The sequence below is a fragment of the Hippocampus guttulatus genome, chromosome 1, assembly GCF_054856545.1.
Source record: "Hippocampus guttulatus isolate MCC_2025c chromosome 1, RoL_Hgut_1.0, whole genome shotgun sequence".
Taxonomy (NCBI): domain Eukaryota; kingdom Metazoa; phylum Chordata; class Actinopteri; order Syngnathiformes; family Syngnathidae; genus Hippocampus; species Hippocampus guttulatus.
The window spans coordinates 246,372-258,997 of NC_141261.1; the positions used below are offsets into that span (position 1 = coordinate 246,372).

Below are 12,626 nucleotides of genomic sequence, written 5' to 3' on the forward strand. Positions count from 1 at the left end.
CATGTCAAATGACGCATTTGCTCAAATGACCTTTGACGAGTTATGATTAATGGCGACCGGTTTCGCGTGAAAACGCCGATCCTGTTCATGATTTGTCAATTTGATACCCATCTGGAATCAACATGCATCCGAGCAGTTTACTTTTTATTTTTATTTTTTTAAATAAAAAAAATATTTTTTATTTAATTGGTCCTTGGTCCTTGGTTTCTGTCGTGCCGGTGACTTTTTCACAGGGTTTGTAAACGGGTGGAGCCGGGCAAAATGAGAGTGACTACCTCTGAGCTGCCCTGAAAAGATGTCACAGGATGCTGAGGCATGAGCGGTGTCGCCGCGCCTCGGCCCGACGGCAACTTTGATTAGCCCTCGGCACGTCGCCATTACGAAACCGCAGAGGATTTGCTCGCACTGATCCCTTCAGTGACGCCGCCGCTGCGGTCGGGACTCTAAATATAGCCGGGTGGAATCCCCGCAGGGCCAACGTCCGTGGTCGCGCGCGTGCCCTCTGATCGCACATGTCTGAAAGGCAACAAATGAAATCCGAATGACCGTCCGGCTGCTCTCATGGGCTGACAGCTGCTCATCCAAATCGGACATCAGTTAACATCGAGCGGAGGGGGGGGGGGGGGGGTTAATTTGCATTTGCCACCCCAGGGTGGCCGGACGAGGGTCACAGCTCAGCACCCAGAGTCCTCGCGCCGTCACCCCTTAGTGACCTTTTCACCCTGATGTGCTGGCCTGTATTTGCATTTCGACAGGCAAAAAGAGATCTGATCATCGGGGGGGGGGGGGGGTCGGATCATGAATCGACTCTCTGTCGCTCGGATTTATAGCGCAGACTTGCTGAAATGGACGTCTTTGGCAAGCAGGCCATCCCTCTTGTTTGGCTGAATGACGCCAAGAAAACCCACGCAAATGTTTTCGACATACCTGAAGCTGTGAGAACATGTTGGAGGTTTGCTGTGAGAACATGTTGGAGGTTTGCTGCCAGTCTGTGCCTTTACAACAAGTTGCAATCTCTTCTGTCCGACGACTTGCGGCATCCATAAAATGCTTCCTCTTCAACAACGGTTTCCAGAGGATTTTTTTTTTTCAATAATAATTTGGCAGCGCAACCCCGAGCGGTCGGCCGTCGGAAGTCACATTCTAGCAGTTGTTTGTAAATGTTATGAAAAGGTCCGATGGCTTCCAGGACAAGAAACGACAGTCCCCCACGGCGCTGAGGGTGGGCAGGCCGAGCGGGCCGCGCCCGCACAAAGTGAGCTTCGAGCTCATGGGCAGTCGGCGCAAACGCTCCTTTCTGGCCGGCTTTGCATTCCCCGCCGTTGCTCCGAGTAGTTTTGACTGATTCTCCGTTTTGGTTGACTTCCGGTGACAGCCTTAGAGCGCCCCCCTCTGGCCTGGCATTTTCACTGCAGCGTTTGCATCGCCGTTTCATGGCTTGAAAAGATTCCGTGTTTCCAGGAATCTTTTGAAACGTGAAAAAGATCAATCGGCTCCCTTTTTGTGTCGACGGGGCAAGATGCGGTCGTCGAGCGAGATGGTCGCGACGTCCGTCTTGAGGCTGCGCCGATTCGAGTGAAAGCGCTTTGGAAAGCGAGTCTCCAAAATGGTTTCCTCGCACTGTCCGTTTTTTTCGTCATCGTTTCAGTCAGCGCCTTTTCATCGGCCCGCTTGTTAAATGTCTCTTGTTTGTAAATGCTTCCAAATGGAGTCATTTGAATGCCGTCAAGCGCGTTGATTTATCTTGTGTGTGAAATGCGCTATTTGGAGTCAACGCCATCAGCAAAGAAAGCTAATTTGACGACATGAGAATGCCGCCGCAAATGTCAATCAGCTGGTTGCGCACATGGCGGGGAATGCCCCGACCGCCTCGGCCGCGATGAACGCATGACCGAGGGATGATTCAAAGGCAAGCCTGAGCTTGCCCTTACCAGTGCCTTTTTTTGTTGTTGTTGCTGCTGCTCCTCTCAGAAAAGCCTCAACATAATGCGAGGGATAACGGGCATGTGAGCGGCCTTTTCGTGTCTCGCCCGTGTCATTTTTTTTTGGGTCGGGGTACACGTGCCATTCCGCGTCAGCGGGCCGACGGTGCCGCCGATACCGGCCCAGGGGTGCTCGCAAAGATCAATGACGGCACTCTAATCCGCCGACGAGCACGGCTCTCGCGATGGCACGCAAACACAACGGGCGCGCTGAACGCCGGCGTTCCCGCGCCCGCAAGAAGACAAAAAAAAAGAAAAAGAAAGGTCGGCCTATTACATCGGCACTTTGCCTGACGTGCAGCGAGTCTGGCAGAGGTCGCGGGGCCGGCCCGGCGCTGAGGAAGCAATGCACCATGGGAAGGTTGTGAAATGTGGCCTGCACAATTCAACAAACGCAAAGAAATGTTTTTTTTTTTTTTTATAAGCATTGCATTCATCCTCATTTTCAGACATTTCTTTCCTCCTTTTGTGCTGCCATAAAAAGGCATTCGTGGCAGACACAAGATGAAGCGAAGCGGCATTTAGTACACGACTGCCTCTGCCTGGTGACGAGGCGGTACCGGAACTTTGGAAGTCACATCAAAGCATTCCATAGTCATCGCCTTGATGAGAAAAGAATCCCGGCGGCCGGTCTCCAACGAGCTTCGCATCCTATCGCTAAGGAAGGGCCCCGACACCCTCTGTCGGCGAGGCCATAGGACTGATTCGTTTAAGGAGATAACTATAGACGACATGGTGTGCCGGTCAGAGCACAGGTAGGAAGAGACAGGAATTCCAGGGGGTGTTTCAATATTCTTTATTGGGGGGTGTTAAAATGAATACGGAGAAATACAAAGAATAGGGTGATGTTGGTTGAGGAGGGACGCTTAGGAGGGCTGAGGAGAGATCGAGTAGAGGCTGAGGCGATTGAATAGCGATTGGGGTCAACGAATGAAGAGGAATCGAGTAGGGGTTGATTGAATAGGGGGGGGGTCGACGAATGAAGAGGAATGGAGTGTTCGTTCATGTACTTGAGGGCTTAGGGCAGGGGTCCCCAAACTTTTTCCTGTGAGGGCCACATAACTTTTCCCTTCTCTGATGGGGGACCGATGTCAGTTTGTAACAGAAAAAGTGTGACGATCGTAGGGGAGCTTAAAAAACAACATTTCAATTTTTATGCAGTTGGGGCCAATCTAGGAAAAGTCATCAAATTTCAAGTTAAAAAATGATCATTTAGGGTTTTTTTGGGGCGTTTTTAACACAGTGACGGGTCATTTTGACCCGAGGACAACAGGAGGGTTAGAGGGCCGGGCCAAATGTGCTGACGGGCCGTAGTTTGGGGACCGCCGGCTTAGGGAATCGCCGATGAGGTAAAGGGCACAAAGCAATTGAAAGGACAAAGGAAGCGTCAACACGAATGTCTCGCGATAAATCAAGGAATGAGCCGAGCCTTTTCATTTCGGCCGCTTGCATCTGGGATCCGGTTCTTTGGGTCGCGGGTCGCGGCTCGTGACCGCAGTCGAAGGTGGGAATGCAGACCGAGCTTGGCCTTTGGGCTCAGCTCCTTCCTCACCACGACAGACTGACGCAAAGTCCCCATCGCGGCAGACGCCGCATCGATCCGCCCGTCGATCTCGGACCCCGAGATACTTGAACTCCTCCACTTGGAGCAGAATCTCATCCCCGACCCGGAGAGGCCGTCGCACACGTTTACGACTCAGATTTGGAGGCGCTGATTTTTTTTTTTTTGGAAGATCCCCGCTCGAAGAAGCTAACGGCACCACGCGATCTGCAAAAAAGAGAGACGGCGTACCGAGGCCGCCAAACGGACGCCCTCAAAGCCTCGACCGCACCCGCTCGAACGTCTTCTCCGAGTCCGCCGAGCGCACGTAGACCGGTTGGGCAAACTCCCACGCGCACCGCCGAGGGCGTGGGGCCGGCGTGCCGAACCGGAGCCGAGCTCGGCCGACGTCCGGCGGGAGTCGGGCGGCCAATCGCTCGGAAACGATTTGCACCCACATACACCCCTTTTGACAATTTGGCCTTCTATGAAGCGACGAGAAAAAAAAAAGTTTTTAGAGTGTCGGTCCAATGTCAACGAAGCCACTCGAATCACAGGTAGTAGTCCTCCTCCTCAATATCGGCATGCGCGTCCCCGAAGCCCAGGGCTTGGATGTCGTGTGTGATGTCGCCGATGCGCCGGTTGAACTCCCGAGACCCCGACGTCACAGAGCAACTGTCGTATCTGCCGGCGGTAAAAAAAAAAAAAGGGGCTATTAAAGCAAGTTCACTCACGCCTTCAAATTGCGGCAACAGCGGCAAGATGGAGAGACGCGGCCCGAGCTCCCGCGAGGCAGCGGCCGAGAATTGCCACGTCAACACGACCGCCGAGGCCCCGGCCCCCCGCCTCTCGTACCCTCTCACGGCGCTGGCCGAGGTGTTGCTCATGCTGCGCTTGATGCGTCCGAAGCTGTCGGTCAAAATTCCACCCTCGCGGATGCCGATGCTTTCGAGGAAGCTCTCAAACACGCCCGCGTCCTTGTCCGGGATGAACGGCCGCATACCTGCCGGGCAAAGGGGCTTTTGTCAAAGGGTCTTCGATTCCACTTGGGAACGCTTCCCTCGGCGAGGGCTTCCGATTCGGGTCGGAAGCGAGAGTCGGCCTTCCGAAGGAGGCTCCTCAAAGCGCGGTTGGCATTTTGCCCCCCCCCCCCCCCCCCCCCGTTGTCGGCTTCTCACCCAAAAGCAGAAACTTGCGGTCGTCCCCGTACAGCCGGAGCAGCTCGGAGCAGAAGTGGCCGACGTCCGAGCCCAGCCTGTATTCTCGCAAAAAGGCCGCAAAGTGTTGCAACTCCGCGGCGCTCAGCTTGTTCCTCAGCTACGCGCACGGCAAGAGAGTCTCATGAGCGGACGGGAGCGGCCGAACAATCTCGGTGTGCCCGGCGGTCGTTTCCATAGCATTCCATCGAGAGAGATGACGCTGAATTTGGAAAATCTATTCATTTGACCGACGCGACGATTCCGATTCTTGCCACCCGTTATTGACCGAGAGGTGAGCTCTGTCTGGAAGCCATCAAATTGAATTTGCGGCCAAGACGGACGCCTTCCGTGCGAAAGGAGAGCTCTTCTTTCCAGGATAATAGCCTGATGGCAACGGGCTGCTTCGGCCTTGAACTTTGCCGCTCAATTCGATTGATCTCGGAAGAAAGTTGTTCCCCGTCAGTCCAATTTGTCATCGTTTCTGAAATCTTGTTGTTCAAATGCCTTATGCTTCGGACCGCTGTGAAATTGGATCGTCTGACCTATCAATTCTCTAGACGGCAACTTTTGGAAAAGCGTGGCTGTCTCAGCCTGGGAGACACACGGAACGCCCCCCCCCCCCCCCCCCCACAAAAAAACGCTCCATTCGAAAACCATGCGTCATCCCATCTGAAAAAAATGTCTCGGGCGTCGGCGATGGAATGATGTGCAAATGAGCGCTATGTTGTGGAAAGCACCGTCGTCATGTAGTCCTGCATGAGCGCGAGGGGGGCGTCGCTCTGGAAGGCGTCGTCGACCGAAGCCACGCCGCGATGGGAGTCCCGCGGCGAAAGCGACGAGCTCTCGCTGTACGTCTCGCTGCGGTAGAGCTCAAAGGCTTCCTGGGATCCGTCGCTAAAGGGGACGAGAAACCGCAGAAGGCCGCGGATGAGCGAAGCGCAAATCCACGGCTGACCGTCGGGCGGCCGCAAAACCGGACTGACTGTGAGCTGCAGCGGCAGAACTCCGGCTCGTAGCCGTACGAGGCGTCCGTCAGGCAGCTGTCACCTGTCGCAGATGCAAAGAGTTACCGGCGGCCCCGTGGCGACGGGGCTCCAAAAACCTTCACCGGCGGCCCTTCGACGGGAGCTTCGGGCGGGAATCGGAAGCCAAAACTGAAGCTTGCTCCCGAGAGGGATTTCGACGCTCGGCGCGGCGGCCATTCAAAACGGCCCAACTTCACGCACGTGATAACGAAGAGCCCAAAAATGGATCGTCTCGGCTTTAGAAGACAAACGCGCTTTTTCATTTGCGCGGCGGCTCTTTTTTTGGAATGCGGGGCTTTCCCTGCACAAGACAGGGGTGCCTTGATGGGGGGGGGGGGGAGTCGTATTAAATCAACATTTGTCATCAAAGAATGGCTCGTTCAATCAAATCCTTTGAAATCGGATTGACAAATCAATCTTTGGAACCGTCGCGCATTCTTTTGCAGGCATGTCTCATGATGAAAGCAAATGTGGATATTGATGGAGCCCCCCCCCCCCCTTAGTTTTCCCTCGACCGCGTTGGGTGCGGCCCCATCGGTCTCCACGCGGTATTCTGATGAAAAAATGGCATTTGTGGATGATGAAGGAAGCCGCAAAATGCGCCCGTTTGGAGCCGTCTTTTGCCGCTTGCCGCGGACTGAAAGTGACACGGCGGGGGCTCGGCGCTCGGGTAACGTCACCTTGGCAACGTCACATGACCAAAGCCACCAATGACAAAGTTGACCCAAAACCTTTGCAAGTCTCCTCCCTACACAGAAAGTTGGCTCGAGCAAACACATTATCTGGCGAGGAGAAGTCCAACCTCGTCTTTTACTGCAGCCAGTCCTTCGAGGCCAATGCTTTTTTGGGGGGGGGGGGGGGGTTGCTCAACCCGCAGTGCAACGCTTCCACTCACTTCTCTGCAGCCAGTAGCGGTCCGGCACGGTGTGGTGAAATCCTGCTCTGTCCACGCACTCGATGGTCTGATGGCCGTAAATGATCTGGAACATCTGGCAGATCAGTGAACAGTACTCCTCGGCGGCGTCCTGAACGCACACAAGGTTCAAAAGGAAAGGTCACGGCGGCTCCCAAATGGCCTGATTAAAAAAAATGAAAGAGACCAGAACTGGAGCTTTGGTCAAAGCGGAGGCAATTCCGCAGGTCAGCGTCACTCTTCGGGCTTCGGGAAACGCCCGCTTGAGTAAACGCAATGTATTTCGGGCTCGTCGGAGGCGATGGAAGGCCATCGTTTCATTGTGCTTATCGCGGCTAGAAGAGGCCAAATGCCAAATAAAGAAAGTCGGTGTCAAGAATGCACGGCAATAAGGCTGCCCTGCTCCTCAACGACTTGATCGGAGGACAAACGTTTGACGTTTGAGTGGCGGTAACAAGAATGAAAACCAACTACTAACCAATGAACAGCTGGTTCCTCTGTTACGCAATCAACATTTTTGATTTCTTCAACTCACACTGTGAATAGAAGCAAAGCGTACTTTCTCAAATGCCAACTGCCGGTCAAGCGTGAATATTCGGATACGGTAGGATTTTTTTTTCTGTGAGTACAAACAAAGGAGATGACTTGCATCGGAAACAACATCCGACGCGCACCGTAGCTGACCGAAGTCACTTCTGGTTTCCGTTTGCCGGACTTGTGCGAAGGGTCAACTGGAGTCACGGCGGTGTTTCACGCCACCGTAGCTTCTCGATGAGAGTCGTCATTCCTCGGCGGAAGTGCAACTTATTGGACTGACTTCGCAGCGACTCGGCAAGCCGCAAGCGCGCCGCGCCACGTGGACGCGCGCGGACGGGTCCGGTCCAGGGAAGCTTTTCGGGACCACCTCCGCCGGTGAATTATTCTCGGTTTGGCTATTTCTCGTCTTTTGAAAGGCGTATATATAGCCTTGACCCCGACAAACGAAACGCACTTGCTGCGTATTTGGGACCATTTGAGCGTGTGGATTTGAAGGGGGACTTTTGAGCAGCCGGAGTCCAATCGAGAGGTGAACCGGCGCAAGGGACGAGCGCTCACCCACCCGGTTGTCGACGGCCAGGATGACGAGGTTGCAGTAGGCGTCGGGGCACGGGGTGGGCTCCAGCGGGTTGTGGTTCCTCCTCTCCCAGCTTCCGTAGCTCTTGCCCCTCTCCCAGCTGCCCGTGCAGGCCCGGCGCCGCTCCCAGCTTCCCGCGCCGCCGCCGCCGCCCGTTCCCGCTCCCGCTGCCGCTCCTCGCCGCTCCCAGCTTCCCGCTCCGCCTCCCCCGCGCCGCCTCTCCCAGCTCCCCCCGCCCGCGGGCGCCGAGCCGCCGGCCGGCCTGGGCCGGCGGCTCTCCCAGCTGCCGCCCGTCTTGCGCGCGGCCTGTTTCCTCTCCCAGCTGCCCCCTGCTCGCTTCCTTTCCAAGCTCCCTCCGCCGCCGTTTCCTCCTCCTCCTCGTTCCAGGCTCTGGTTTTTGTCGTGGCCGCTCCTGGACAGCGAGGGCCTCCAGTCCACTCCGCAGATGGTGTGCCGGCGCTCCATGGTGCCGCCGGAAGGTCGCGGGTCGGCGTCGCAGCTCATCGTTTGACGCCGGCCGTCGATGCCCGTCGGATTCTTTCGGTCCAGGCTGTTGTCGCCGGCGACCACCGTGTCCACGTTTAGACCTGAAACGCACGCGCGCATCACACCGCTCGTATTTACCCTTTCGCACACTCACGAAAACCAAACGGGACGCCGGGACGGGACCGCGTAAAGGCGGGACCGAACGATGGGGCTGGCGAAAGCCGCCGGGACTCCCCCGCTTGAAGGAAAAACGGCGTACGCTGCGGAATATGGGCCGTTCATTGCCGGTTCTCACGGCCTCCCCGTCACGGGTTCACCTCGGCGTTTCTTTCTCACGCCGGGCCGCCCTGGAGCTCATTTGCGCCGGCTTGAAGCGAGCTCCCCGACTGCGTGGGCCCCACTCGACACCTCCCGGAGCGCGGGCGCCGCGTCGGATCGTCATGGGAATGCGAGTCGCCAGATGGCACTGAGCCCGCAAACCGTTCTGCTCGATACCGTCCTAGGCGCATTGCACTTTTATTCGAGGGTGGCCTCAAACATTGGCCGTCACCTCTCTTTTGCTCCTTCTTCTCTCCTGGCTGGCGTCATGGCGGACGCGCGGTTAGAAGTTAGTCCGTGCTAGGAAAACCAAAACGTGGCCTTTTGGGGCTCGAGATGCGGAGGGATGATTTGCTGAAGTTGCCGATGGCGAGCCCACCTGTCTTGAGGACCAGCAGGTGCAGCGCGTCGTCTCTCAGGTAAGACGCGGCGGCGACCTCGTGCGTGGGAATCCTCATCAGCAGCTTCTCGTTGTCTCTCCACGTCAGCAGCAGGCAGCGAGCGGACAGACTCAAGATGCAGTCCTGCTCCGCGCTGGTCTTGGACGGCAGGACCCTCAGCTGCTGCTCACCAACACAGCTCCGTCAGCGCCACCGCTCACCAAATTCCCTTTCTAATAACTGTTCGGACTTGTGGAGAGTAAACGTCAGCCGCTCGAAGACGCAAGTCACATTTTACGAGCTGACTTTTCCGGTGCCCGACCCGAGCGTCGCTTTCAGGTACTTTGGAACCGACCGCCGACGACTTTCCGTTGCGGCCGATGACCGGACTGAAAACGATCGCCGATTGGTTATCCGGCACAACGATGATGATCGGGATCGATCGTCCGTTTCCACTTTGGCGACCGCACCGACGGATATATGAATGGACAAACCACGCCGCCTGGTCGCCCGAAGCGGAAGCGAAGCCGGAGGCGGCCATCTTACGTTGCCGCTCGCTCGCTTCAATACGTCGGTCGCCCGAAGCGGAAGCGAAGCCGGTGGCGGCCATCTTACGTTGCCGCTCGCTCGCTTCAATACGTCGTCGACTTCTCCGTAGCGTTTTCTCCTCGTTTCTTTTCTCCGCAACGGAAATGCCACCGTACGAGTCCGAGAGAAGCGCTACATGCACGTTTCATCGGTACGAATGCAATTTTATATACATATATATATATATTTTCCCCTGATCAGCTATTTCTCTGAGTGCTCCTGAAAGATTCCCGCGCATCATGTTGTCAGAACCACTGATGCAATGTGGACTTAAACTATGCGAGTCACGATAATGAGCTAATATACTCGCTGCAAAGACTGAAGTTTGGGTTGGAGAGACTCTCGTGACTCAATAGGGGGGGTGGGGGGCAGCGATAAATCTGCGGGTCACCTGGGAGAGAAAGGCCGTCCCAGTTAACTTTGGCCAAGAGGGCAGAGGTCAGTTTTTGTTGCACGAGTATTCAGCCAATTCTTAATACCGTACCTGTCAGGGCAGCTGGATTTAAAACACAACGTCGGTGTCACCCATAAAAAAAACGACTCATAATAACAGAGGAAGATCAGTTGAAGATTTTTCCCAAAATGAGTTTGGCGACTAACCCTGGCTGTGTCCAGCAGTTGCAGCAGTTCATCTCGACTGGACGGGTTCAGAGAAACCGAGACCCAGGTCAGGTGAGCCAGAAACTGAGGGGGGAAAAGCGATGTTGTCAGAAGAGGAAAAACAGTCGATGAACAAAATCAAAGCCCGCAGCCCTTTCATGCCAAATGAATAGATCAGAGAAGGCCCAACGATAAGAGTGAGTTCTGCGTCACCGCAAACGATTTGCTTCAAAGAATGTACGCGAGTGACGAGAAGAGCGACGGCAGACGGCAATTCATCTGCCCACTGCCGTTTGGTGATCCCCCCCCCCCCTCGGGCCTCGCGGGTCGGTCGCGCCTGCGGTTGGACTGCGCGCACACTCCTACCTTGACCTCCTTCTCCACATAGTCGAAGATGAGTCTTTCGGGGTGGATGAGGAAGTCGGGGGGGTAGAGCGGCACGGTGTGCAGGGGACGCCGGTAAACGCCGCCTCGCTCCGCCGGCCTGCGGCTGGCTTTGGACCACACCAGACGCTTAATGGGAGACACCAAACCCTGGGCGAGCGCACCGCACGCAGAGGAAAAAAAAGATTGGAGGTGGCAAGAAGCCTGGCCGTGACCGGGAGAGTTCGGGAATTCAAAACGCAGCCTTTTTCCAAAGGCCCTCATTTATTCGAGTTGAAAGATTCGTTTTGCAAGGAGCAAAGCGGCAGAGTGACAAACAGCTCACAAATACGCTGGCAAATTCACTTGCAAACGGGAGTCGGGGCTGCCGCCGTATCTTTGAGCGGAGAGCACGACCGACAACTTTACAGCAAGCATCGTTTTCTTTCCGTTCATTTTCTTTTTCCCCCAAAGAACTTTACTGGACGACACGGAATGGGATCGAGACATTGCACGAGATCCCTTCTCGAGTGTGCGCTAGAAAGAGAGGAGGCCAAAGATATCTGCCGCAACCGAGCAACATTTTACAATCGGCAGAGACCATTCCGAGTCGACTTGCCAGTTTTTTTTTTCCCTATGAGTTGATATGCCAAATATCTGCGAGGCCACCGACGTGCGTATCACGTAGAATGAAATGTTACAAATGCCTGACAAAAATCCTCCGAAAGCAAATGTAAGGGCTGACAAAAAAAGAAAAGAATAAAATATCATATTTACCTTTTTGGATTTCTTGGGTTCATAATCCATCGCAGCGGGTTAGCCACTTCCCTTCACACTTTCCTAATCCGCTCTGACAATTTTGCAATTGCTTCAACTTGCTGTGGGGGTTTTTTTTCCGTCGTCACTTCGATGTCTCCAAATCCTTGTTCTTCGCCTCTCTGCACTGAGTGTTTTGTCACCATATTGTTGGGATACGGACACACACGCACACACACACGCACACACACAGAAGGGGAACGGCAGGAAGCAAAGGAAGGCCACTTCCTGTCCAATAGGAAACTCCACCACAGGCTGATAAGGCCCAGTATCACTCAACTGACACACACACACACACACACGCATACACGCATACACACACACACACACACACAATGAAGAAAGATGGCGGGGAAAATTGTCATGGTGCTCGATTATGCTGCCCTGTATTTATCAGACCCAATCAAAACTTGAGTCTCCGGGTCCTCCTTATTTGAATGGTTAATTTCGTTGTTCGAGTTGACGGATGACTCCCCAAATCATCAACGTGTTCAGTCACACCCTCGTCCCGTGATGCCAATGGTAGCCGGCACTGATTGGAGGTTCTTCAAGGGGTCCCGCCAGGGTGCCCCCCGCCCCCCGCACGCCGTTTCTCACTCAGGACAGGGCACCCTCGTGCAAGTTTACAAAGCAGCCGACAGAGGTCGCTGTCCCCCGTACAAAAGCACCCTCGGCGTGAGCAACCGCTTTGCATGACCGACCGCTGCGTGAAAATCGAGACCTTACCCGCTAGCTGTTTAGGCTCTGCCTTTTCTGTGTTGCGTGACGGACCAAAGGTCTTTGGTGTTTTCAACATGGATGTGAAAGTTTCCCGTCATGGACAAAAAAATTGTCGTCAGTGCCTCCAGCAGTTCTTCAAAACTCAGATTGCACTTTGGGGGGCTCGCTAGCAAATTTCTTTGAGATCAACTAATGAGTGCAATCTTCACACTTTGATCATTATCGGCAAATTTTTTTCGGTCACGTTAATTCTTGTGAAATTCTCCGGATGATTTATGTGGCATCGTTTTGTTTTTTGGATGAAATTGATATTTTGTTTCACTGCGACGTGACAGTGTTTATATAAAGAGGAGTGTAGTCATGGAATGCTGATGCGCAATGTTTGTTTCTATGAGGAAGGGGGGTGGGGGGGCGTGGTGATTGCCGTTCCGTTTTTTTCATGATTGTTTGATCCCAGCAAGTTTGGAGCGTTTTTTTCAACGCTAGTGTAAGTTGAGGGGTTCGTCAACACGGCAACGACGTGAGCGTGGTTTCATTGCCGGTTTCGTTCACTTTTGTTGCGCGGCCTCGCGCTCTTGCCGC

At 54.6% G+C, this 12,626-nt stretch overlaps 1 protein-coding gene across 1 annotated transcript; it reads right to left on the minus strand.

Moving 5' to 3' along the window:
• Positions 1 to 2,762: 2,762 nt before the first annotated feature.
• ccm2l (CCM2 like scaffold protein) lies at positions 2,763 to 12,182 on the minus strand. Its single transcript, XM_086114242.1, has 11 exons — positions 11,286 to 12,182; positions 10,512 to 10,679; positions 10,146 to 10,229; positions 8,957 to 9,140; positions 7,759 to 8,360; positions 6,642 to 6,771; positions 5,705 to 5,768; positions 5,459 to 5,615; positions 4,701 to 4,839; positions 4,378 to 4,525; positions 2,763 to 4,206 (listed from the first exon to the last, which is right to left on the minus strand). The coding sequence occupies exons 1-11, from the start codon at positions 11,313 to 11,315 to the stop codon at positions 4,074 to 4,076; spliced, it is 1,839 nt and encodes a 612-aa protein (XP_085970368.1). The 5' UTR covers positions 11,316 to 12,182; the 3' UTR covers positions 2,763 to 4,073.
• Between the last annotated feature and the right edge of the window lie 444 nt (positions 12,183 to 12,626).

Coding starts and splice junctions, on each gene's coding strand:
- ccm2l (XM_086114242.1), bottom strand. CDS start 11,315: ATGGATTATGAACCCAAGAAATCCAAAAAG. Junction 6,772..7,758: donor TCCTGGCCGTCGACAACCGG/GTGGGTGAGCGC, acceptor GTGTGCGTTCAG/GACGCCGCCGAGGAGTACTG. Junction 4,207..4,377: donor TCGGCCAGCGCCGTGAGAGG/GTACGAGAGGCG, acceptor TACCGCCGGCAG/ATACGACAGTTGCTCTGTGA.